Genomic DNA, 27,671 nt, shown 5'->3' on the forward strand with positions numbered 1-27,671 from the left:
ACCCACCAGCAACCCTCAGTTTGTTCTTTGCATTGAAGAGTCTCTTATGGTTTGTCTCCCTCTCTGTTTTTATATTATTGCTTCCCTTCCCTTATGTTCATCTGTTTTGTTTCTTAAATTTCACATATGAGTGAAATCATATGACATTTGTCTTTCCCTGACTTTGCTTAGCATAATGCACACCAGTTCCATTGATGTTGTTGCAAATTAACCTCAATGATTTAAAACCCTGTAAGGACAGAATCTGTTGGATCTGTTTCTGCTTCTCAAGTGCCTAGCACAGTGCGTGAAATAGAACGCATGCAGTACTTTCTTTTCTTTTCTTTTCTTTTTGAATGAATGAATGGCAGAATGAATGGTGTTGTTGAAGTATCTGGTCAGGTTGCTTTCTAACACCCCTATTAGAACACACTGTCCCAGTTTTACTGTTACCATTGCTTAGGTTATCATATTAAGCATTTGGGGGAATAATTTAATAGATAAAATACTATCTTCTTTTAATATTGTTTTTGATTACTAGGAGGTTCCCCATTTTATCATGTTGGTTTATTTTCATGAATTATGACTTTAAAAAAAATTGTTTTTTAACGTTTGTTTATTTTTGAGACAGAGAGAGAGAGAGCATGAACGGGGGAGGGTCAGAGAGAGAGGGAAACACAAAATCCGAAACAGGCTCCAGGCTCTGAGTGGTCATCACAGAGCCTGACGTGGGGCTTGAACTCACGGGCCGCCAGATCATGACCTGAGCCGAAGTCGGCTGCTTAACCGACTGAGCCACCCAGGCGCCCCAAATTATGACCTTTAAAAAATTTTAACTTTTAGAGTCTGGGAGTTTTTCTTCACATTTTATGTGGACTCTTAAAAATTATTTTTATTATGTAATGTTTGACTCTGAAGTGTTTATATCAAAATAATAGTAAAACCTGGGGCGCCTGGGTGGCTCAGTTGGTTGAGCGTCTGACTTTGGCTCAGGTCATGATCTCGCAGTTTGTGGGTTCACGCCCCGTGTCGAGCTCTGTGCTGACAGCTCAGAGCCTGGAGCCTGCTTCGGTTTCTGTGCCTCCCTCTCTCTCTGCCCCTCCCCTGCTCATGCTCTCTCTCTGTCTCAAAAATAAACATTAGAAAAAAATTTAAAAAAATAGTAAAACCTTTCTGCTATATTTATTGCAAAATTTTTCTTGCATGGTTGCTTATCTTTACTGTGGTTTCTTTTAAAAAACACTTAGTTCCACGTATGATAAAAATGAGGCCTTTTTGGTTTGATTCCCAAATTAGAAATATGTATTAAGATTTAGCATCAAGCTTATAAGATTTGAATTTTTGATCCATGGCTGTAACTAATTTTTGTAAGTAAATATTGGGTTTTTAAGTATTAAAAATGGTGTCAGTCTCACGTGCCCAGCTGGTGACAATGTGGGAAGCTGGTGGGGACTGAGGGCAGGTAGAGCTAGTAAGTACTGCATGAAGGTGTTCTAATTCAAAAGATGAAAAACCATTCTGTCTGCTAAACATTATATATTCTGAAGGCTGACTGTTTTGTAATCCTTGATCTGAAATTTTGGGTCTGAAACTTATAAAAGAGTTAAATTATAAAATGCTAGCTAGCTTCGCTTTATTATGAAGTAATCTGTTACTTTAACCTTTAAATTTTTTTAATGTTCATTCATTTTTTTGAGAGAGTGCCTGCGCAGGCGCCAGCGAGTCAGCGAGCATGAGCGGGGGAGGGGCAGAGAGAGGCGGGGACATCCAAAATCAGGAACAGGCTCCAGGCTCCGAGCTGTCAGCACAGAGCCTGACGTGGGGCTCAGACTCACAAACTGCAAGATCATCATGCTCTGAGCTGAAGTCAGACACTTAACCAACGGAGCCACTCAGGTGCCCCTCTGTTACTTTAAAATTAAGAGGTAAGCATTAAGAAGTAATAAAACAAATACCAACCTAGTTATTATAAATGCCATATACTTAAAATAACTTGTGGTAGCTATTTTTTCTAATAAGTGGAACTTTCTTGATTATAGGTTTATTTTTATTATTTATTATTTTTAAATGGCCAATATGGTTATGAGTAAGATTTGTGTGGTCAACTCCTGCTCTTTCATAAAACATCAGATAAAAATCGTTTTAGCTGTAACCAAAATTGAAGTTTTTAAAAAATGGCAGATGTTAATTTAAAAACAGCATATGCTAATTTAGTTTGCTGTATTATTATGGTCTAATGGAAGTTTCGTAAGTTTTCTTTTCTCTTAACTCAGAAAAATATACATAAGGGTTTTGGAATACGTCTTTAGCCAAGAATTTTATCCACTTACATATGTTTACCAACTTATATAAAGCAAAAAAGAATGTATGTAACTATAGTGAGCAATATAGTTTTGCTCATATTATCTGATGTTTGCCAAAAGAAGAATAAAAGATGTATGAATCAAAAAAAAAAAAAAACTTAGTTCCTTATACAATGAAGATACATTTACATTTAGAATTTGGTATGGTTTATGCAAAGGTTGTCTAAAGATGTGGATAATAATATTTATGTTAGACTTTTTATATTTTGAAAGCAATGCTTTCAAATGGGAAAGTGTAATTCGAATAGAAATATCTGCCCTCAACAATCCCTTTGATACAAAGTAGCCAGAATAGTTGTCTTAAAAAGTTGGTTAGATCATGTCACCTCTCAACTCAAATTCTCATCCCATTCAGAGCAAACTCCAGAGTTCTTAACGCTGGACCTGTAACATCTGGCTTCTGACCACTTCTCTGACTTCATCTCCTACTCCTCTTTCCTACCTCATTCAGCTCCAGACAAATAGCCCTCCTTGCTCTTCCTTAGATACATCAAAGATGCTTCCAATTTGGAGCCTTTACACAATTGTTCCCTTTACCTGCTCTTTCCTCAGACCTCCTTTGCTCTCAAGTCTCATATCATCAGAATGTTCTTCCCTATGCCACCTAAAAACACCTAACCCACACCTACCCCTGGCCCTCTCTATTACTTGCTTAGTACTATATATTTTCCACAGCATGTATAACAACCTGAATTTGTTTTGTTTAATGCAGTTTTCCCAATAACCAGCTCAGTAAATAGTAACCGAATAAATGAATGAATGAATTTAGTCATGCATCTGATAACTTTTGAGATAACTATATAAAATGTATTTGGCATTTTTTCTTACACTGTAAAAGTTTTTCTTACAACTTAAAAATAGTGCCATCATTAGTATTAGTTATTGCTACAGTTTGAAGTTTTGTGTCCTCTCCAAATTCATATGTTGAAATACTAATGCCCAATGTGATGGTATTAGGAGGTGGGGCCTTTGGGAGGTAGTTAGATCACAAAGGTAGAGCCCTCATGAATGGGATTGGAGATCCTAGAGAACTCCCTACACTTTCCACTATGCACGAACACAGTGAGAAGGTGTTATCGATGAACCAGGAAGCCCTCACTGGACACCAGAACGATTGGCGCCATGATCCTGGACTTCCCAGCCTTTGGAACGGCCAGAAATGAACGTTTGTTTTTACAGGACACCCAGTCTTTGGTGTTTTGTTATAGCAGCCCAAACAGACTAAGTTATTTTCCAGGCACCTAATAGCTTCTCCTGGGCTGCTCAGGTGCTGCAGTTCACTAGGATTGTCTGTGGCTTGGGAAATGACAGTATAAAGGCAAGGTAACTGCCCATGAGTCTCCTGTCATCATTGAGCATAACAGAGCTTTTCAAAGAATTACAGAAAGTGGTAGATAAAAAGAGTATCATTGCTTTTCTATTTCTGCATGTAAGAATAGCATTTAGAAGAGATTGTTTAAACACATTTTTTTAAAAAAAGATTGTTTTAATAACAAAAGTGACTTCAAAAGGAGCTTGGATTAATAATAAGCATATGGATTGAAAGGAATTGAGAATCTGATAACAAAGAAAATATTTAATAACATTAGTGACCCGTAAGGAACATAATGCAATAATGCTTATGAGATGTTAAAAACAGTAATGAGGACTGAAAAATTCAAGGCAGCTAGATATAAATGAAATTTATGAAAAAAAAATAACATGACTTGCCAAATGCAAATGATACAGCTGGAGGAAAATTATCAGAGAGATGTAGTTTGTTTTTGGTGAGCTCAGAAATTAAATAATGCTAAAAAGCAACCAGCATAGTAGAAAAAGAATTAGTAGATAAAAGCTTTAAAAACCTTTCTTGTATGTATGCCCAAGGCAAGACTAGAGGCCTCCTAAAGATGGAGCAGCATGGGAGGGTTACCTGGTGAAACAGATGCAATAAAATTACTGGACTTAAAAAAATCAGTACAAATGAGGGGCACCTGGGTGGTTCAGTCGGTTAAGCATCCGACTTCGGCTCAGGTCATGATCTTGTGGTTTGTGGGTTGGAGCCCCATGTCAGGCTCTGTGCCGACAGCTCGGAGCCTGGAGCCTGCTTCAGATTCTGTGTCTCCCTCTCTCCCTCTGCCCCTCCCTGCTTGTGCTCTGTCTCTCTCTCTCAAAAATAAATAAACATTAAAAAAAATCAGTACAAATGAAAAAAATCAGTATCTCAGGAACTGGAGTGATCCTGCCACCTCCATCATGCCTCACTTTAAAAATGTCATTTTTATATGCTACTTAAGTGACTTTCAAAAAAATAAATTATTTGTAAATGGCTTTTACATTTTGTTTGTAACATCATTTTAAAAATTCAACAAATTTATTTACTTATGATGTTGGAATAGATGTTATAAATAAACTGAGATATTGTCCCTCATATGCAAATTCTTATATATTTACCCACAAGAATGATCAGAAATAAAAACATATCGTTTTGTGTGTACATACTATCAGTACTAAACATTATTTAATCTGTGGTTACAAAAGCTCATGGGTGGGTCTTGTTTCAGGAGTGAGAAGGGTAAAATAGGGAGGTGGAGTTTTGCATATAATCAATATCTAGATTAGAGAAAAAAAGGATGTAAGGATGAATTCACAAATGATAAAATAGCTCTTTTAAGTGGGTGTATTAACTGGAAAATATATGTTTGAACAGCAAGAGAAGAAGATAAGAGCTTTTTGTGTTCTAAGTCTTAGAAGGATTTTCAGTTTAGCTTTTTGATTCTCTATCCTAGAAAGAAGGAAGTTTGCAAAAACATGTTTAAGGTTGATGAGTTAAAGGGGCACTGAAAGGAATCGACAGTGCCTTCTTCATACAAGTATTACTAAGGAAATAGAAATAATACACTAATATGTCTATTAGGCACATTATTTAAAAAAAATTTTTTTTTTCAACGTTTATTTATTTTTGGGACAGAGAGAGACAGAGCATGAATGGGGGAGGGGCAGAGAGAGAGGGCGACACAGAATCGGAAACAGGCTCCAGGCTCTGAGCCATCAGCCCAGAGCCCGACGCGGGGCTCGAACCCACGGACCGCGAGATCATGACCTGGCTGAAGTCGGACGCTTAACCGACTGCGCCACCCAGGCGCCCCTGGGCACATTATTTTAAAAACCAAAATAGTAAGAATGGTAAATGGCTATGACAAGGTGGTGTAGTACCAAAAATGAAAACGAAGAACAAGAAAAACTGCACTGAATATCAGAAAAAGCTTATGAAAGAATAGAATTTTTGGCCAAGGTAATAGATGGGGACTAGAAAATGAAATGACTAGAAAACCCTGTGCTGGCCAGGGTTTCATGAAAGGGCACAGAATCCACTTCAGCTAGTTTAAGCTGAAGCTGGTTTAATTTTTTTTTTTTTAAACAAGGTGTTAAATGACTTTTAGAACCATCAGCAAAGAAACTCTAGTTTGAGCCACCTTGGATGATTTCAAGAGGTATGATGCAGGTTACCAGGACTCCTCCCTTTTCAAAGAGGAGGAAGCAGTACATTCAGGTAAGAGTCAAGATGGGGAAGCTGCCTCAGATAAACCCAGACCTCCACAATGGTGCAAGACAGCAGGAACAACAGAAGCCACAACAAAATGATCTCCATCTTACTTTCCACATTCTAAGTTTCACATGAGGGCACCAAAAGTGTAGAACCTAAATCATACTCAGATAGGGATCTATCTTTAAGTGGGTCTAGGAAATGCAGTCTATCTTTGTGGTCTCAACAGTGCAGGAAGTCTCTAGAAAGAGGTTGGAATGGATGGACAGTGCCTATCCATGACACTCACTAAAGATTTCATTATAAGAGAAACTTAGAAAACATCTGAAGTAACAACAGAGAGCTGGATCAAGATAGTGGAACAGAAAAATCCCAAGTTCACCTTCTCCCATGGAAACCTGAAAACTACAGCTACATATAGAACAACCCCTTTCTGAGGATAACCTGAGGACTAGCAGAACATATTTTATATAACTAAGGGTATAAAGAAAAAGCAACATTGAGGTGGGTAGGAGGGGTGCAGATGCTGTCTAGCTGGGACCCACACCTCTGACCCAGTGGTCTGCAAATGGGAGAGATATCACAACTGTAGAGGCCCTCCCTGAGACATGGGGGGTCTGAGCCCCACATCTGTCTCCCAGATTGGAGGACCTGCATTAGGAAAATGAGCCCCCATAGTGTCTAGCTTTGAAAAACAGTGAGCCCTATTTCCAGGAGAGCCAAAGGACAGTAAGAAATTAAGATTCTGCTTTAAAATGTCATGTGCACAATCTCACTCCAAGGCTCAGCCCAGAGGTAGCAGTTTGAAGAGCTCATGGGTTATATGTAAAGGAGATTCGTTGACTGTGTCGGGGAAGGGCAGAGATATGTTGTGACTTTCTTCAGGGATGGAAGTGCTAGTGGATGCCTTTTCCTCCCCACTCCCTTCTACCTAGCTATCCTGGTGCTGGTGGGCACCATTTTTGACACTCTCCATCTACTACTGGCACCACTCACCCCACCCCAGTTTTCCATTGCAGACTCACCCTGCCCAACCTGCCTGGTCAGCACTCCCCTAAGAGGCTCTCTGCCCTGCCACACTTAGCAGGCAGCCTTAGTCAGTACCGGTACCCCTCCCAAGAAGCCTCCATGATGATGGGCCAGCCTCCACACACTAGAGCACCTGCAACAGTTCTGATCATATCTCACAGCTACATAGCCAGAGGCCTGCCCCACCCACCAATGCACCTGCAGCTGTGGCAGCCTACCTAGCTTTACAGCCAGCTGCCCTGGGGGCCAATCATACACACACCAGTGTACCTACAGCCACTGTGACTAGATCTCACAGACAGCCACACTAAGGGACAGCCCCACACACCAGCATGCTCATAACAAATGCAGCCCAGCCACAACAGGAGGGTGCATGCAGCCTACACAGGGAATACCCTTGAAGTACCTGGCTTAAGTGACCAGGGGGGGTTGCACAGCTGGGCCCTATAGGACACCTTCTACCTAAAGGCACTCCTTCATGACTGGGAGATGTAACTGATCTACCTAAAACATAAAAACAGAGAGTCTGGCAAAATGAGGAGACAGAGGAATGTGTTCCAAATAAAAGAATAAGACAAAACTGCAGAAAAAAGGCTAACCAACATGGAGGAAAACAATCTACCAGATAAAGAGTTCAAAGTAATTTTTATAAAAATGCCCACCAAACTCAGGAGAATAATGGATAGACACAGTGAAAAATTCAACTAAGAGATAGGAGACATAGAAAGAAAAAATCAGAACTGAAGAAAACGGTAACTGAAATGAAAAATATGTAAAGAGAATCAATAGCAGATTAGATGATGTAGAATGGATCAGCAATTTGGAAGACAGGATAGTGGAAGTCACCCAACTGGACCAGCAGAAAGATAAAAGAATTAAAAAAATGATAGTTTAAGATACCTATGGGACAACAGCAAGTATAATAACGTTTGTATTATAAGAGTCCTAGAAGAAGAGAAAGAGGGAGAGAAAATCCATTTGAAGAAATAATAGCTGAAAATTTCCATAACATGGCAAAGAAAATAGACATACAAGTCTAGGAAGTACAGAGAATCCCAAATAAAATGAGCCCAAAGAGACCCACACCAACACATATTAGAATCAAAATGTGAAACATCAAAGATAAAGAATCATAAAAGCTGCAAGTGAAAAACAACCAGTTATGTACAAGGAAAACCCCACAAGAATATAAGTTGATTTTCAGCAGAAACTTTGCAGACCAGAAAGGAGTGACACAATATAGTCAAAGTGCGGAAATGAAAAAAATTTACAACTGGGAATACTCTATCCAACAAGGTTATCACTCAGAATTGAAGGAACAATAATTTCCCTGGCAAGCAAAAATGAAAGGAATTGATCACCATTAAAATTGGCTTTACAAGCAATGTTACAGGGACTTCTTTAACATTTATTTATTTTTGGGACAGAGAGAGACAGAGCATGAACGGGGGAGGGGCAGAGAGAGAGGGAGACACAGAATCGGAAACAAGCTCCAGGCTCCGAGCCATCAGCCCAGAGCCCGACGCGGGGCTCGAACTCACGGACCGCGAGATCGTGATCTGACTGAAGTCGGACGCTTAACCGACTGCGCCACCCGGGCGCCCGTTACAGGGACTTCTTTAAATGGGGGGAAAAAGCCATAACTAGAAATAAGAAAATTAATAAAGGAAAAATTTCACCAGAAAAAGCATACATAGTAAAGGTAGTAGATCAATCATTTATAAAGCTAGTATGAAGGCTAAAAGACAGAATTGGTTATATCTATGATAATGAGTTAAGAGATACCCAAAAAGATGTAATTATGTCACATATACACAATGTGGAAGAGAGAGTAAAAATTTAGTGTTTTTAGAATATGTTTGAATTTAGGTGACCATCAGCTTAAAATAGACTGCTATAGACTGAGGATATTATATATGAATCTCATGGTAATCACAAGTTAAAAACCTATGATAGATACACAAAAAATAAACATAAAGGAATCCAAAGATAACATTAAAGAAAGTCATCGAATCACAAGGGAAGGGAGGAAAATAAGAACAGAGAAGAACTACCAAAACAACCAGAAACCAAGCAACAAAATGACACTAAATATGTATTTGTCAATAATGACTTTAAATGTAAATGGACTAAATACTCCAATCAAAAAGCATATAGTAACTGGATGCATTAAAAAACAAGACCCATTTCTGTGCTGCCTATAAGAGACTAACTACAGGCCTAAAAAACATACAGACTGAAAGTGAAAGAATGGAAAAAGATATCCCATGCAAAAGGAAGTGAAAATCTGGGGTAGCAATATTTATATCAGACAAAACAGACTTTAAAACAAAGGTTGTAATATGAGCCAAAGAAGGGCATTACATAATGATATCAAGATTAATTTAACAAGAGGGGATAACACTTGTAAATATCTATGTACTCAACATAGGGGGACCAACATACATAAAGCAAGTACTAACAGAGAGAGAATGACAATAGGATATAATAGCAGCAAACTTTAATACCATACTTATGTCAGCGGATAGATCATCCAGATAGAAAATCAATAAAGAAAATTGGCTTTAAATGACACATTAGACCTGATGGATATATGGATGGACGGACACACACACACACGGAACACTCTATCCAAAAACAGTGGAATACACATTATTTTCAAGTTCACATAGAACACTCACCAGGATAGTTGACATTAGTCTACAAAATGGGTCTCAACGAATTTAAGAAGACTGAAATCGTATCAAGCATCATTTCTGATCACAGTAGTATGAAAGTAGAAATCATTCACAAGAGGAATACTGGAAAATAACACAACATGATACTAAACAACCAATGGGTCAATGAAGGAATCACAGAGAAAATTAAAAAAAAAATACCTGGGGACAAATGAAAATAGAAACACAATGTCCCAATATATATGGAGCAAACAAAAGCAATTATTTTTATTAATTATAATTTTTAAATGTTTTATTTATTTTTGAGAGAGCATAAGTGGGAGAGGGGCAGAAAGAGAGGGACAGAGGATCTGACGTGGGCTCTGAGCTGACAGCAGCAAGCCCCATGTGGTCATGGTGCTGAGCCGAAGTTGAATGCTCAACTGACTGAGTCACCCAGGTGCTTCACAAAAGCAACTCTAAGAGGGAAGTTTATAGTGACACAGGTATACTCCAAGAAACAAGAATAATCTCAAATAAACAATCTAAATTTACATCTACAGAACTAAAAAAAGAAGAAACAAACCTCAAAGTTAATAGAGTGGAAGTAAATAAAACAGAAACAAACAAACAAAACAGAAAAAATTCAATGAAACTAAGAGCTAGTTTTTTGAAAAGATAAACAAAATTTATAAAACTTTAGCTTGACTCATAAAAAAAAAAGAGGGCCTAAATAAATAAAATTGGAAGTGAAAGAGAAGTCACAATGAATATTATAGAAATACAAGGGAGAAGAGGCTACTAGAATAATTATACACCAACAAATGGGACAATCTAGAAGAGATGGATAAAAACCATACAATTTCTAAAAATATATGGTGTTATAAGACTGAAGCAGGAAGAAATAGAAAATGTGAACAAACCAATTACTAGTCATGAAATTGAATCAGTAGTCAAAACCCTCCCAACACACAAAAGTCCAGGACCAGACTGCTTCTACTGGGTGAATTCTACCAAATTTTAAAGAAAAGTTAACATTTATTCTCAAACTATTCCAAAAAATTGAAACTATACAAACTCATTCTATGAGGCCAACATTACCCTGATGCCAAAATCAGACAAATACATGACAAAAAAGAAAATTATAGGCCAATATTCCTGATGAACATAGATGCAAAAATTGTCAACAAAATATTAGCAAACCAGAGTGAACAATACATTAGAAGGAATATACACTATGTTTAAGTGGAATTTATTACAGGGATGCAAGGATGGTTCAATATCCACAAATCAATCAACATGATACACCACATAAACAAAATGAAGAATTAAAATCATGGTTATCTTGGGGTGCCTGGATGGCTCAGTTGTTAGGCATCCAACTATTGATTTCAGCTCAGGTCATGAACTCACAGTTTGTGAGTTTCAGCCCCGTGTTGGGCTCTGTGCTGACAGTGTGGAGTCTGCTTGGGATTCTCTCTCTCTCTCTCTCTCTCTCTCTCTCTCTCTCTCTCTCTGCCCCTCCCCCTCTTTCTCTTTCTCTCTCTCTCAAAATAAATAAAACTTTACTAAAAAAAATCATAATTATCTCAATAGATGATGAAAACCCATCTCATAACATTAAACATTCATTTATGATAAAAACTCTCAACAAAGTGGGTGTAGTGGCGACATAACTCAAAAAATAAAATCCATACATGAAAAATCCAGAGATAACATTATACTTAATGGTGGAAAGCTGAAAGCGTTTCCTCTAAGATCAGGAACAAGACAATGATGCCCAATTTTAGCACTTTTATTTAACATACTAGTTGAAATTCTAGCCACAGCAATCTGACAATCAAAAGGAATGAAAATCATCCAAATTGGAAAAGAAGTAAAACACTCACTATATTTGCAGGTTCCGTAATACTATATTTAGAAAACCCTAAAATCTCCTCTAAAAATGATTAGAACAAATGGATTCAGTACAGATGCAGGATAAAAAATTAACATACATGAAAATAGCATTTCTATACATTAATAATGAACAATCAGAGAAATTAAGGAAATGGTCCCATGTCCAATTGCATCAAAAAGAACAAAATACCTAGGAAAAATTTAATCAAGGAAATAAAAGACCTATACTCTGAAAACTATAAAGACACCAAAGAAAGATATCGAAGATATCACAAACAAATGGAAAGATAATCCATGCTCATGGATTAGAAGAATTAACATTGGTAAAATATCCATTCCTTTCAAGGCAATATACCGATTTAGTGTAATTCCTATCAAAATTCCAATGACCTTTTTTTGCAGAACTAGAACAAATAATTTTAAAATTTGTATGGAACCATAAAAGACCCTGGGTAGCCAAAGGAATCTTGAGAAAAAAGAACAAAGCTGAAAGTATCATGCTCCCTGATTTTAGTAAAAGGTGAAAGATTTATGCGATCTGAAGACAAACCAGAGTATCTCCCTGATTTTAAACTATACTACAAAGGTATAGTAATCAAAACAGTATGGTACTGGCACAAAAAAAAGATACATAGATCAACACAATAGAGAGTTCAGAAAAACCCATGCTTATCAATCAGTCTTTGACAGAGGAGGCCAAAATGTACAATGGGAGAAAGACAGTTTCTCCAATACATGTTGTTGGAAAAACTGGACAACTATATGCAAAAGAATGAACTGCTTTCTTGCACCACATATAAACATAAACTCAAAATGGATTAAAGAGTGCAGCATTGGTGGGATAGTGGTGAGCATCGCTGTCTTCCAAAATAGATTGAAGACTTAAATATAAGACTGGAAACCATAAGGCTTCTAAAAGAAAACATAGACAGTAAGGTCTTGACATTAGTGTCAGCAATAGTTTTTTGGATTTGTGTCTGTAGACAAAGGTAACAAGCAAAAATAAGCATATGGGACTATATCAAGATAAAATTCTTTTGCATAGTGAAGGAAACCATAAACAAAATGAAAAGGTAACCTACTGGATAGGAGAAGATATTTGTAGATACATCTGTGAAGAGGCTAATATCTAAATATACAAAGAACTGACATAACTCAGTACCAGAAAAATCTGATTAAAAACATGGGCAGAGGACCTGAATAGACATTTATCCAAAGAAGACACACAGACGGCCAAAAGGCACATGAAAAGTGACTCAACATCATTTAATCATGAGGGAAATACAAATCAAAGCCGTAATATGATATCACCTCACATCAGTCAGAATGGATATTGTCAAAAAGATAGGAAATAATAAGTGTTGGCCAGAATGTAGAGAAAAAAACGGAACCCTTGTGCTCTCTGATGGGAAAGCAAATTGGTATAGCCACTATGGAAAAGAGTATGGGGGTCCTCAAAAAATTAAAAACAGAAGTACCATAGTTATCCAGCAATTCTGATTTTGGGAATTTATCTGAAGAAAATGAAAACACTAATTTGAATAGATATATGCAGCACTATGTTCACTGTAGCATTATTTACAACAGGTAAGGTACAGAAATAATCAAAATATCCATTGATAGATGAATGGATAAAGATGTGGTATGTATATTCATATATATAATGAATTATTACTCAGCCATAAACAAGAATGAAACCTTGCCATTTGTAAGAGCATGGATGGAGCTAGAGAGTATTATGCTAAGTGAAGTAAGTTAGGGGAAGACAAATACCGTGTGACTTCACTTCTATTTGGAATATAGAAAACAAAACAAATGAACAAACAAAACAAAGCAGAAACAGACTCATAGATATAGAGAACAATCTGGTTGCTGGCAGAACGGAGGGGGCTGGGGGAAATGGATGAAAAAGGTGAAGGGAATTAAGAGGTACCAACTTCCATGTATAAAATAAATAAGTCATGAGGTTGTAATGTACAGCGTAGGGCATATAGTCAATAATGCTGTAACAACTTTGTATGGTGACCAATGGTAGCCAGACTTATGGTGATCACTTTGTAATGTATATAAATGTTGAATCACCATGTTGTACACATGAAACTAATATTTCACGTCAACTACACTCCCCTCCAAAGCAAGTTCACCAAAGTGATGACATTTGAGAGGAAAAATAAAACAAAACAAAACCAGAAAATTCAGTAAGAAAGAGTTCTTCCCACATTTTAGCATTCATTGTCAGCCCTCCCTAAACATCAGAAGAACTATTACAGAAAGTATTTAAACAAGAACATCTGGGAAAAGAGGTAGTAATACCTTAAAGCTACATACTTTATTTTGAAACTTTCATTTTGAAACTGTGATAGTACTGCTTTTGTGGTATGATTACTTGTAGGAGTCAGCAAATAAGAAAGTAAGTTGCCTGGTAGTGTGGTTGCTTCTATATGAGCAGGTACAGGTAGGATTGTTGCAGAGAATCAGAGTAACAATAAAAGGTCTTAAAACCATCATCAAGAATTGAGGCCTAAACTAACTCCAACTGTGTTAACGTCTAAAATGATAGTTGGGTTTTCTGGCAACATGACAGAATTGTGACAGACACTGTGATAAAAGCTCCTGCTAGAAACCCTCTGAATGTTCAATAAATCAATTTAAATACACATGAGAGTTCTGAAAAATACTCCCAAGGGAACAAACATGAAGAGGGGGCTGGAATGACGATAGCTGAAGCAAAAGCTGCAGCTGTTCTTGGGGTATCTGTTGGCTTAGAGTCTTGTTTCATTCATGTGGTAGAGGCAGGGGATCAGGATTTGGATCTTTAATATGCAGGAAAGGGGAATAAGGCCCAGGCATTCGCCTGGGACCTTCAAAGGGTAACACTTTCAATGTAAGTTGCAAAAAAAAGTCTGCCTCCATGGGAAGATACCAGGTTCTACCTGGAGGAAAATGTCTTCCTGGAGAATTCATAATCATATACTCGATATCACATGTAAAGTCAAACTACCTGCATGGTATGAAGTGGCCCAACATCAAAAATAGCACCTGGGAAGCTTCTTCTCCTCTCTTACTATATATTCCCAATTTCCCTGTTGTCTCTGTTGCATAATTGTGGTTAAAATAGTCCCAGTCTTATTATTATTTTGATACCTAAACTATTCCTTTGCAACCGCACATTGTTTAACTTTTTAACAAAGTGAAATGACCATTCACGACAAGCTGATCCCTAAAAGGTCAGATGTAATGGTTTAAAACAGGAGTCACTGGAGTCAGTCAGACTTGGCTTCTCACTGTGGCTCAACGTGTGTATAATCTGGAGTTTCCCAATTTCTTAGAATTTTAGTTTCTTCATCAGTTAAATAGGGATAATAATAGCATCTACCAATGAAAGAATAATCTTGAGCACTTAGCACATGCTTGGCTCATAGTGAAAAATTAACAAATGTTAGGCATACTAGATATAAATAATAACAATTATTAAAAACCAGTGAGCAAACCCCATATTATCTAAATTTCTAAATCTCTAGGATTCCATACCCTTTACTTTCTTTATAAGAAACACAACTAAGCATAATAACTTATATTAATAGATTCCCTAATTCGGAGCCAATCTTGCATTATTGGGATAGATCTCACTTGGTCTTTTAATTTTTTATTATTTTTTTAATTTTTAGAGAGAAAGAGCATGTATGTGCAAGCAGGAAAGGGTCAGAGGGAGAGAGAGAGAATCCCAAGCAGGCTACATGCAAAACCCTGATGCAGGGCTTGATCCCACAACCCTGGGATCATGACCTAAGACAAAATCAAGAGTTGGACGCTCAATCAATTGAGCCACCCAGGTGCCCCAGCAGTCACTTTTCATTCTCCTCTCTCCCTAGCCCTTGGCAACCACTAATCTCTTTGTCACTATGGATTTACTTATTCTAGACATTTCATGTAAAGAAAATCTATAATATTATCTGTGAATGGGTTACTTCACTTACAATGTTTTAAGTTTTATCCATGTTGCAGCATGTTTCAGTACTTGTTTTTTTTATGGCCAAATCATATTCCATTATATGGCTATACCATGCTTAACTATTCATTGCTTGATAGACATTTGAGCTGTTCCCACTTTTTGGCTATTATAAATAGTGCTGTTATAAACATTTGTGTACACGTCATTGTATGGATGAATGTTTTCACTTCTCTTAGATATATATGTAGAAGCGGAATTGCTAGGTCATGGGGTAACTCTGTATTTAAAATGTGATGGATTTTAAGCAGTTTTCCAAAGTGGCCACATAATTTTACAAGCCTACCAGCAAGTATTAGAATTCCAATTTTTCCATACCCTTACCCACATTTGTTATTGCCCATCTTTTTTATTATAGCCATTGTAGTGGTTGTGATGTGGTATCTTGAAGTGCATTTTCCTGGTGGCTAATGATGTTGAGCATCTTTTTATGTGCTTTTTCCCGTTTGTATATCTTCTTTAAAGAAATGTCTGTTCAAATCATCTGTGCATGTAAAACCGAGTTGTTTCTTTATTTTTGAGTTGTAAGAGTTATTTTAATATTCTAAATAAAAGGCTCTTTAGATATATCATTTGCAAATACATTCTCCCATTCTGTAGGTTGTCCTAATAGCAATTTATGTTTAGGCAACACTTGAATTACTCAGGGAAAAAGCTTAGGTATGGATGTCATCCAAACTCTTTACCTCTCTTCTGGATTTATTCCAGTTTGGAAGTAGTGCTCACAACATTCTCTATAAGGAGTGCATAGAGGAAGGAGAAAAAACCCACAATGCCCAGTAGAGAGTATGTGCTCAATTAACTTTGGCAAATGAATGAATAAAATTTACGTATTTATTCTTGGTTCCTACCACTACTCCGACTAATTGAATCCCTTTGCTGGATCCACTTTTAGAGCAATGATATTCATTTCATGGCCTGAAGGCCTGCAGGGGGAGCTATGAGGTATTGAAAAGATATATCTGTTTCCATGTGGATGCTCTCAGCTGTCTGTCTACTCTACATTAAGTGCACTGAAGTGTAACACTGTCATATGGGAGTCAACAGATTTTTCATGGTAAAAAGCAGTTTCATGTTCTACTCTTTAAGTTTGAGACTCATGGGTTTAAGAGAAAGAAACAGCTGTTTTTGTCAGTTCAATGTTGACTCTATAGTGTTTTCAATAGTCCTGGGCATTCTTATGTCATTTATACTGTGATTGTTTATTTGGAGCTTCATTTAAGGACTTCACTTACTTCTAGACTCTTGACCTAAGAGTGGTTCCCTCAGTGAGGTTCACTGTTCCCTGGACCAAGCAAAAAACTGTGGGGAAATGGTTCTGATGCTGTGAGGGAAAAAGGTCACATCTACCTACTTGTCATATCAGTTGAATTCCCTTGGGACACCTTGGGGGAAGAGATGATCCCAGCCAGGCTGTCTGCATTCCCGCATCACTTACAACTATCTATCAATGTCATTTTGCAACTTACATTTGACATAATCCCCTTGTACATCTGGAGTGTGGACTCACAGGAAGAATCATAATGATTCAAAAATGGGAAGAATCAAAGGAATTCTAGTTAGGACTGTGGGTAAAACTAAGAAATCAACGAAGGGATATGTATGAAGGAAACAAGCTGAGTAAAGGAAAACGAACAATGGAAAGCAAGACACTTTTTTGTAACTGGATATAAACACGAGTCTAACTTTACACAGGCAGAGTTGGCTGGCCTGCTAGTGTAACTGAGCTTAGCTACCCATCTAGTGCACTCACTCGGATGGGATGACTGTGGGCATTATTTGTACGACATACGTATGTATGCAGATACCTGCCAACTAATGAAATAGGACACACTTGGGGCACCTGAATGGCTCAGTTGGTTAAGCATCTGACTCTTGATTTTGGCTTATGGGTTCTGGTCCCAGGTGGGGTTTTGTGCTGACAGGACAGAGTCTACTTGGGATTCTCTCTCTCCCGCCCCCTCTCTTTGTCCCTCCCCGACTCATGCTCTCTATCAAAATACATAAACTTAAAAAAAAGAAATAGGACACAGTTATGAGCATGCAAAGCTGTCACATCAGAGAGAGGGGGAAAAGAGTTTGTTTGTTTGTTTGTTTTAAATAGTGGTCTTAGGGAGTTAATGTGAAAGAGCTTTTTGTCTCAGTCCAGATTGAAGAAAAAATTTTTTCATTGAAACATCCACCAATAATACCATTTTGTAGTATTTATGTGATGCTTTTTCTTCTCATAAGTGGGAACACTTTTAAGGTTACCTTATGGCTCTTCATAGCAAAATCCTCCTGAAGGAGAGAAGTACTTTAACAAACAATGGTCCTGAGGTTCAGAGGTCAATTGACTGTTCTCTAGTTTTGGGGAGAAGAGATAGGTCACTGATAATTAGATCTCTGTTTGGAACCAGGACTGAATTAGGCATTAAACATATGTAAATTCCTTTAATTCCTGTAAGAATGCTGAGGTAGGTATTATTGTTATGAATTGATGGGTAAAAAAAATCACCCTAATCGTTGAGTTAATAATGGTAGAATCAAACCATATCTGTCATATTCTAGAGTCATACTCTTAATTGCCAATTTTAATTGATTAAGGGAGGTTGCCTGGAGAGGATGTGTGGAAGGAGTCTAAGACCATGCCCAGTTGCTCTGTCTAATGTGAGTAGGATGGGAGGAGTGGTATCTAATGCAGAACCCAAGGCATCATAGAATGAGTGATTTGGGGGACAGGCCTCACTTCTAAGGGACTAACAGAATACTTTCTGTTACACAATGGTCTATTATTTGAGGGAGCTAAGGAAGGACTCTGTGGAAGGAGAGTTCTTTACAACTGTCTTTTTTTTTTTTTTTAATAAAGTAGGCTGCATGCCCAACCTGGAGTTCGAACTTACAACCCTGAGATCAAGAGTCACGTGCTTTACTAAGTCAGTCAGATGCCCCTACAACTGCCTTTTGATAATACGTTTCCTTTCCCTCTCTCGTAGTGAAGGAAACCAGAATGTCACACCCCAAAGTACACCTCTTTGACATACAAATTGTTTTGAGCTAAAGGCAAATAAGCAGCAGCGAATGCAGAGAAAGCTCTCTACCTTGCTCTTTTCTGCCTAAAGAGAGGATATGAATTCTCCTTTCATTGGAGACAGACTCTTATCATCCCAGAGAGCACCACAAGAATCTGCCAATAAACCCTACTCCGTTAGTTGCCTCCCATAAATTTACCTTCCTACAGCTTGCTGCTTTTGCAAAGCCCAAGGGCTTCCTTCGTCCTGTCATCTCTACAAATTTACTGAAGATGCTATATAAGCTGGAGTTCTAAGTTGCCACTTCCAGTTACCTTTCGTGAGGTTTTTTTCCCATGTGACATATGCTGCACAAGTTAATAAACTGTTTTTCTCTTGCTAATCTGCCTTTTTAAGAGCTTCAGCTGAAAACCCAAGGTGAGGAGAGGTAAAGTTTTGCCTCCTCTATACTAGCTATGGCTTATTATCTCCCTCTTCTCCCCCTCTCTAGTAGTACCTACATGCTTCTGAATTTTGCAAGTTTCCTTCCTTAAAATGACATTCTCTCTTTTCTTGAAACGTATTAGTGAAGCATGGAATGTAGCAGAAATATAATTGCCATGGGAGTGACCAATTGACGTATGATAGGTAGATTCTAGACAAGGATTTTGTAGTTTTGATTGTCATAGACAGATGAAGGCAGGATCAGAGTAACTCTCTCAATGAAAGGATGAAAACATTTAACCAGAGTTATATTACAAACCACAGTTTCTGTTTTAGTTTCTGAATGTCAAATATTCCTCAGTTTTCTGCTTTTACATCTGTGTTTAAGGTTTCAATTTTCAGGATTGGGTTGAGAGATTTAAATTGTTGATATTTGCATAAAAACCACTTTCATTTTCTTTTGTAAAGTATAGCTACCATGTGTATATCTTTGTTTTTCTCTATTAGATTTTCACATAAAGAAAAACATTAGCCTTACACTGGAATCCTAATGGGCTCCTCATTTTTGAGAGTGAAAGCTGTAGAAACCTCTGGATCTGAATCCCAGTTAGTTTCCAACTTACCGCACCATTTCACTTTCCAGTTACGATTGGCATCAACTCCACGGCAGCGAAACCTTGAGTTCCTTGACCTTGTTTTTCTCCAAAATCGATCCTAGATGCAATTAAGAAAACAGGTGCAGAAAAGAATACTTAAAAGGCTATCCACATACATTTAGTAGCTGTGAATGAATCACAGCACTGCAGGGAGAGTTCCTTGGGAACAGACAAATCCAGGGAGAAGAAAGAGGACTGAATTAGCAACAGAGACCCAGGTTCATGCTCCAATTTCTGTCACACACTTGTTAGCTTCTCTTGGCCTATTTCTTCACAGGCAAAACTGAATAAGCTGGACTAGTCTAGTGATTTTTCACAATTTCTTTGGAAGGAGAAATCTTTACTTACGTGAAATCTTATGCACAAACATATAAACAGAAGGTTGTTTCTATAATGGGAGAGGGAGTGGAGGTCCCTTTTGTAGTTCTGGAATCATTAGGCTGTCTGCCTACCAAGCTTCCTTCCTCTTCTATGACTGTTTTCTATTTATTCCATTTCTCTTTTCAATTGGATAGGCAAAGCGACTTACACTGGTCCAGCTGAAGTGGTATCCATCAACGTTAAACACAGGCATGATATAGAAATACAGATGATTCAACATTTTTCTCATGATTGGGTCACTCCTATATGTTAGAAGAGCCTAAAAGACAAAGGTGATATTTTTCTTACAAACTGATCTCAAATACAGATTAAAAAAAATATATGAAAATCCTCCCATGGGAAATACCAAATATGTTGGGTTAAAAAGTAACAAGCTAGGGGTGCCTGGGTGGCTCAGTCAGTTGAGTGTCTGACTTCAGCTCAGGTCATGATCTCATAGCTCATGAGTTCAAGCCCTGGGTCAGGCTTTGTGCTGACAGCTCGGAACCTGGAGCTTTCTTTGGATTCCTTGTCTCCCTCCCTCTCTGCCCTAACCCACTCTCATTCTGTCTCTGTCTCTCTCAAAAATAAATAAACATTACATTTTTAAAAAAAATAACAAGCTAATTGAACTATATATACTGTGACATCATATACTTTTTTTCTAATTAAAAAATTTTGTTATTTTTAAAAAGTTTTAATTTAAATTCTAGTTAGTTAACATACAGTGAGATATTAGTTTTAGGTGTACAATACAGTGATTTAACACTTTAAAAAATTTTTAATTTTGAGAGAGAGAGAGAAAGAGAGAGAGAGACAGAGTGTGAGTGGGGAAGGGCAGAAAGAGTGAGACACAGAATCTGAAACAGGCTCTAGGCTCTGAGCTGTCAGCACAGAGCCTGATGCAAGGCTCAAACTTGGGAACAGTGAGATCATGACCTACACCAAAGTTGATGCTTAACCAACTGAGCCACCCAGGTGCCCCATGATTCAACACTTTCATACAACAGCTCATAGTCATCACAACAAGTGCCCTCCTTAATCCCCATCACCTGTTTAACCCATCCCACACCCACATCATATATTCTTTATTGAGATTTTTGTGCCAAACTTTTTGTTACTTATACATTTTAGCAAAGGTAGCTAAACAGATTAATTGGGTAGCCTCTAACAGTATTTCAGAACTGGCTAAATTTTAGGCTGATGAAGAAAGCAATTATTCAGATATGCTTTTGTATAATCAGTTTTTTTTAAAGATTACATTCCATTTTGGACAAAATAATTACCCAAATATTTTGGTGTCCTTACATGATATTTCATAACAAAAGCTATTTATATATGTCACTTAATTGTTTATGTCTAACTGGGACCAGACTCAAGTCTTCAAATTTATTGCACTGACACTGTTCTCTCCTGATTTAAAAAAAATTTTTTTTTTTAAATTTTTTTTTCAACGTTTATTTATTTTTGGGACAGAGAGAGACAGAGCATGAACGGGGGAGGGGCAGAGAGAGAGGGAGACACAGAATCGGAAACAGGCTCCAGGCTCTGAGCCATCAGCCCAGAGCCCGACGCGGGGCTCAAACTCACAGACCGCGAGATCGTGACCTGGCTGAAGTCGGACGCTTAACCGACTGCGCCACCCAGGCGCCCCTAAAAAAATTTTTTTAAACATGTTTTTATTTGAGAGTGACAGAGCATGAGTGGGGTGGGGGGAGGGGACAGAGAAAGAGGGAGGGAGACACAGAATCAGAAGCAGGCTGTAGGCTCTGAGTTGTCAGCACAGAGCCTATGAACCATGAGATCATGACCTGAGCCAAAGTCGGATGTTCAACAGAGTGAGCCACCCAGACGCCCCACTATAAAAAGTTTAATAAACATTATAACATTTCTATCATTTTTATCATGGCTGTTTTGAAATCTTGCTCTTATGATTGGGTTTTACTTATATTGTGTCTGGCCCCAAGTCTGAAGATTCTGGACTACAGGTTTGGCCTCAAACAAAAAAACCGAATGTGCTAATACGGACATTTTGAAACACTTTTAAGACAATTCGTTTTGGTGCCTATTTGAGTATCTCAGAGAAACATAGGAAATTTGAAAATGGCTGCCTCTGGGGAAGGGACTCATGGGAAAGAGAATTACCTTTAATATTTTATCTATTTGGATTGTTTGAATTTTTACCATATTAAAAACACAATTCAAATAAGAGAATTCTTAAATTATGTATATACTGCCTTAGAAAATTTAATACTTAAAACTTCAATTTTTTTTACATATAGTTAGGATTTCTGAACCCATCATAAACAGCATCTGCATTTATATAATAAGAATACTGTTCATAGAGAATAATCCAATATATTAGAAACTATCACTATATTCGAAATAATGAATATAGGGATATGATTAGGAATATAAGAGTTATGGGAATGCAAACTGGTGTAGCCCCTCTGGAAAACAGTGTGGAGGTTCCTCAAAAAACTAAAAATAGAACTACCCTACGGCCCAGCAATTGCACTGCTAGGTATTTATCCGAGGGATACAGGTGTGCTGTTTCGAAGGGACACATGCACCCCCATGTTTATAGCAGTGCTATCAACAATAGTCAAAGTATGGAAAGAGCCCAAATGTCCATTGATTGGTGAATGGATAAAGTGGTATATATAGACAATGGAGTATTACTCGGCAATCAAAAAGAATGAAATCTTGCCATTTGCAACTACGTGGATGGAACCAGAGGGTATTATGCTAAGTGAAATTAGAGAAAGACAAAAATCCTATGACTTCACTCATATGAGGACTTTAAGAGACAAAACCGATGAACATAAGGGAAGGGAAACAAAAATAATATAAAAACAGGGAGGGGGACAAAACAAAAGAGACTCATAAATATGGAGAACAAACTGAGGGTTACGGGAGGGGTTGTGGGAGGGGGGATGGGCTAAATGGGTAAGGGGCACTAAGGAATCTACTCCTGAAATCATTGTTGCACTATATGCTAACTAATTTGGATGTAAATTTAAAAGAATAAAAAATAAAACAAGTTAAAAAAAAGAATATAAAATTTAAACAATTTTATTGAATATAATTTAAATATTTAGGGGCTTAACACAAGTTGACAAATTTTCTCTTCTCCTTTAAGGCTCAATTATAATTTTTTGGCCACATAGCTTTGGTAGAACTTTTATACATGCTTGAATTTCTATTAACTGTCTAATGCCTCAAACCAGAGGAAAATTCCTGGTATATGATTGTTCATATCCTAGAATTTTGATTTCCTCTAATTAATGGAAGTTCCCCAATGCCTGGAGGAAGTCTACTGCTGGGGATGGCGGAGACAGAGCTATATGGTTAGCTACATTCCTTCCATAAGGTTAGGCAGCTGTGATTTCTGTGCCACACTAGTGAAGAAGAGAGAAGAGATGAAAGGAGAGAGAACTGAGGCAACAAGGCAAGAAAGAAGGTGTAGGAAAAAGTCATGGTAATTTCTCTCTCTCCCTGCCTAGCACTGGGGACTGTAGCTCATTTGTCTCAGTCCAAATGTGGGAAGTCTCACCTTTTCCAAGCATGGATCATGTTAGCACCTCAGCACCAGACTATGGTAGAGACCAGAACGGTAACTTTCTCATCTTATTCTGCCTTCTCCTCTTCGAATGCAAGTGCCCATCGTGCTTTTGTATTTAAAAGAATACTAACTTCCTTCTTAAAAATTACATTTTAAGCAAATAAAAAAAGAACAGAGAATATTACATCTATGTGACCAACTACATTTTGCCATATTTAATCTTTATTTTTTATTTTTTTAAAGTTTATATGTTTTGAGAGGGAGACAGTGTGCATGCGAGTGGGGGAGGGGCAGAGAGAGAGAGAGAGAGAGAGAGAGAGAGAGAGAGAGAGAGAGAGAGAGAATATGAATGAATCCTAAGCAGGCTCTGTGCTGTCAGCATGAGCCCAATGTGGGGGATTGATCCCACAAACTGTGAGATCAGGACCTGAGCCAAAACCAACAGTTGGATGCTTAACTGAGTTGCCCAGGCACTCCTATTAAATCTTTTAAAAAGAAGTTGAGATATTACAGATAAAACTAAAGCTTCCTTTTTATCATACCCTAATCCCATTTTCCCCTCCTCCACCAAAGTAATCACTATTCTAATTTTTATGTTATCATTCCCATACATGATTTTCTGTTTTGTCATGTATATCTATATACAGATATATAGATATATATACATAGATTCAGGAACAGTATATAATATTGTATATACTTTGAAATTTCATGCAAATTATTATGTATCAATCTACAGTCTACTTTTCTCCTCAATATTTTTGACACTTGATTTATTCATTTTAACTGCACAATGGTATTCTATTATAGATAAATCCACAATATATTGATTCCTCATTTTGTTGATGGAGAATTAACTTGCTTTGTTACAATATTGCAATGGACATTCTTGCACATTTCTCCTAGACATGTGTGAATTTTCCTTTTTTTTAATTTAAATTTTCATCAGTTAACATACAGTGCAATATTGGTTTCAGAAGAATTCAGTGATTCATCACTTATATACAATACCCAGCGCTCATCACCAGTGCCCTCCTTAGTACCCATCACCCATCTAGCCCATCTCCCACCCACTTCCTTCCGGCAACCCTCAGTTCTCTAACATTAAGAGACTCTTGTAGTTTCCCTCTCTTCTCTAGCACCCCCTTCCCATAAGCTCATCTGTTTTGTTTCTTAAATTCCACATATAAGTAAAACCCTATGGTATTTGTCTTTCTCTGCCTGACTTATTTTGCTTAGCATAACACATTCTAGCTCCATCCATGTCATTGCAAAAGGCAAGATTTCATTATTTTGGATGGCTAATATTCCATTGTATATAATATACCACATCTTTTTTATCCATCCATCACTTGGTGGATATTTGGGCTCTCTCCATAATTTGGCTACTGTTGATAATGCTGAACATTGGGGAACATGTACCCCTTTGAATCTGTATTATTGTATCCTGTGGGTAAATACCTAATAGCGCAATTGCTGGATTACAGGGTGATTCTATTTTTAGTTTCTTGAGGAACCTCCATACTGTTCTCCAGAGTGGCTGTACCTGTTTGTGTCCCTAACAGCAGAGAAAGAGAGTTCCCCTTACTCTGCATATCAGCATCAACATTTGTTGTTTCCTGTGTTGTTAATTTTAGCCGTTCTATGGCTGAGGTGATACCTCATTGTAGTTTTATTTTTCCCTGATGATGAGTGATGTTGAACATCTTTTCATGTGTCTGTTAGTCATCTGGATGTCTTCTTTGAAAAAAAATTTTTTTTTTCAACGTTTATTTATTTTTGGGACAGAGAGAGACAGAGCATGAATGGGGGAGGGGCAGAGAGAGAGGGAGACACAGAATCGGAAACAGGCTCCAGGCTCTGAGCCATCAGCCCAGAGCCCGACACGGGGCTCGAACTCACGGACCGCAAGATCGTGACCTGGCTGAAGTCAGACGCTTTAACCGACTGCGCCACCCAGGCGCCTCTGGATGTCTTCTTTGGAAAAGTATCTATTCTTGTCTTTCTTAACTGGGTTGTTTTTTGGGTGTTGAGTTTGATAAGTTCTACATAGATTTTGGACACTAACCCTTTATCAGATATGTCATTTGTAAGTATCTTCTCTCATTCTGTAGGCTTTTAGTTTTGTTGATTGTTTCCTTTGCTCTACAGAGGCTTTTTATCTTGATGAAGTCCCAATAGTTTATGTATCTTATTGTTTTTGGTGCAATTGAAAATGAGATGGAGTCCCTGATTTTTTTTCTGCTGCTTCATTATTGATGTATAGAAATGCAACAGATACATCCATGTTGATCTTATATCCTGTAGCTTTGCTGAATTCATGTATTACTTCTAGAATTTTTTTTGGTGGAGTCTTTTGGCTTTTCTGCATACAGTATCATGTCATCTGTGAAAGTTTGACTTCTTCCTTGAAGATTTGGATTCCTTTTATTTCTTTTTGTTGTCTGATTGCTGAGGTTAAGACTTCTCATACTATATTAAATAGTAATGGTGAGAATGGACATCCTTGTCTTTTTCTTACCATAGAGGAAAGGCTCTTAAGTTTTTCCCTGTTGAGGATGATATTAGCTGTGGGCCTTTCATATACGGTCTTTATAATGTTGAGGTATGTTCCATTTATCTCTACTTTGTTGAGGGTTTTTATCAAGAAAGGATGCTGTAGTTTGTCAAATTAAAAAAAATTTTTTTAATGAACATCCAAGTTAGTTAGCATATAGTGCAACAATGATTTCAGGAGTAGATTCCTTAGTGCCCCTTACCCATTTAGCCCATCCCCCCTCCCACAATCCCTCCCGTAACCCTCAGTTTGTCCTCCATATTTATGAGTTTCTTCTGTTTTGTCCCCCTCCCTGTTTTTATATTATTTTTGTTTCCCTTCCCTTATGTTCATCGGTTTTGTCTCTTAAAGTCCTCATATGAGTGAAGTCATAGGATTTTTGTCTTTCTCTAATTTCACTTAGCATAATACCCTCCAGTTCCCTCCATGTAGTTGCAAATGGCAAGATTTCATTCTTTTTGATTGCCGAGTAATACTCCTTTGTGTGTGTGTGTATATATGTGTGTGTGTGTATATATATATACACATCTTCTTTATCCATTTATTCATCAATGGACATTTGAGTTCTTTCCATACTTTGGCTATTGTTGATAGCACTGCTATAAACATTGGGGTGCAAATGTCCCTTTGAAACAGCACATCTGTATCCCTTGGTTAAATACCTAGTACTGCAATTGCTGGGTCATAGGGTAGTTCTAATTTTAATTTTTTGAGGAACCTCCATACTGTTTTCCAGAGTGGCTGCACCAGTTTGCATTCCCACCAGCTGTGTAAATGAGATCCTCTTTCCTTGCATCCTTGCCAACATCTGTGGTTGCCTGAGTTGTTAATGTTAACCATTCTGACAGGTGTCAGGTGGTATCTCATTGTGGCTTTGATTTTTATTTCCTGGATGATGAGTGATGTTGAGCATTTTTTCATGTGTCGGTTGGCCCTCTGGATGTCTTCTTTGGAGAAGTGTCTATGTCTTTTGCCCATTTATTCACTGGATTATTTGGTTTTTGGGTGTTGAATTTGAGAAGTTCTCTACAGATTTTGGATACTAGCCCTTTATGTAATATGTTGTTTGCAAATTTCTCCCATTCTGTCAGTTGCCTTTTAGTTTTGCTGTTTCCTTCGTTGTCCACAAGCTTTTTATTTTGATGAGGTCCCAGTAGTTCATTGTTTCTTTTGCTTCCCTTGCCTCTGGAGACATGTTGAGTAAGAAGTTGCTGTGGCCAAGGCCAAAGAGGTTTTTGCCTGCTTTCTCCTCGAGGATTTTGACGGCTTCCTGTCTTACATTTAGGTCTTTCATCTATTTTATTTTTGTGTATTGTGTAAGAAAGTGGTCCAGGTTCATTTTTCTGCATGTCTCTGTCCAGTTTTCCCAGCTCCATTTACTGAAGAGATTGCCTTTATTCCATCGGATAGTCTTTCTTGCTTTGTCAAAGATTAGTTGGCCATACTTTTGTGGGTCCATTTCTGGGTTGTCTATTCTGTTCCATTGATCTGAGTGTCTATTTTTGTGTCAGTACCATACTGTGTCAAATGTTTTTCTGCATCTATTGACAGGATATGATCCTTTTTTTTATTATTAATGTGGTATACTGCATTGATTGATTTGTGAATATTGAACCATCCCTGCAGTCCAGGTATAA

The 27,671-nt window shown here is 37.6% G+C and overlaps 1 protein-coding gene across 1 annotated transcript in view; it reads right to left on the minus strand.

The window, feature by feature from the left end:
- The window catches only part of CPA6 (carboxypeptidase A6), a 320,090-nt gene that overhangs the window by 26,100 nt on the left and 266,319 nt on the right, over positions 1–27,671 (minus strand). The window contains exons 7-8 of the mRNA XM_043601162.1: positions 20,082–20,192; positions 19,520–19,610 (exon numbers count right to left, since the gene is read on the minus strand). Coding sequence (XP_043457097.1) covers positions 19,520–19,610; positions 20,082–20,192 — 202 coding nt within the window. The remainder of the gene's footprint in view (positions 1–19,519; positions 19,611–20,081; positions 20,193–27,671) is intronic.

Source organism: Prionailurus bengalensis, chromosome F2 (assembly GCF_016509475.1).
Source record: "Prionailurus bengalensis isolate Pbe53 chromosome F2, Fcat_Pben_1.1_paternal_pri, whole genome shotgun sequence".
Taxonomy (NCBI): domain Eukaryota; kingdom Metazoa; phylum Chordata; class Mammalia; order Carnivora; family Felidae; genus Prionailurus; species Prionailurus bengalensis.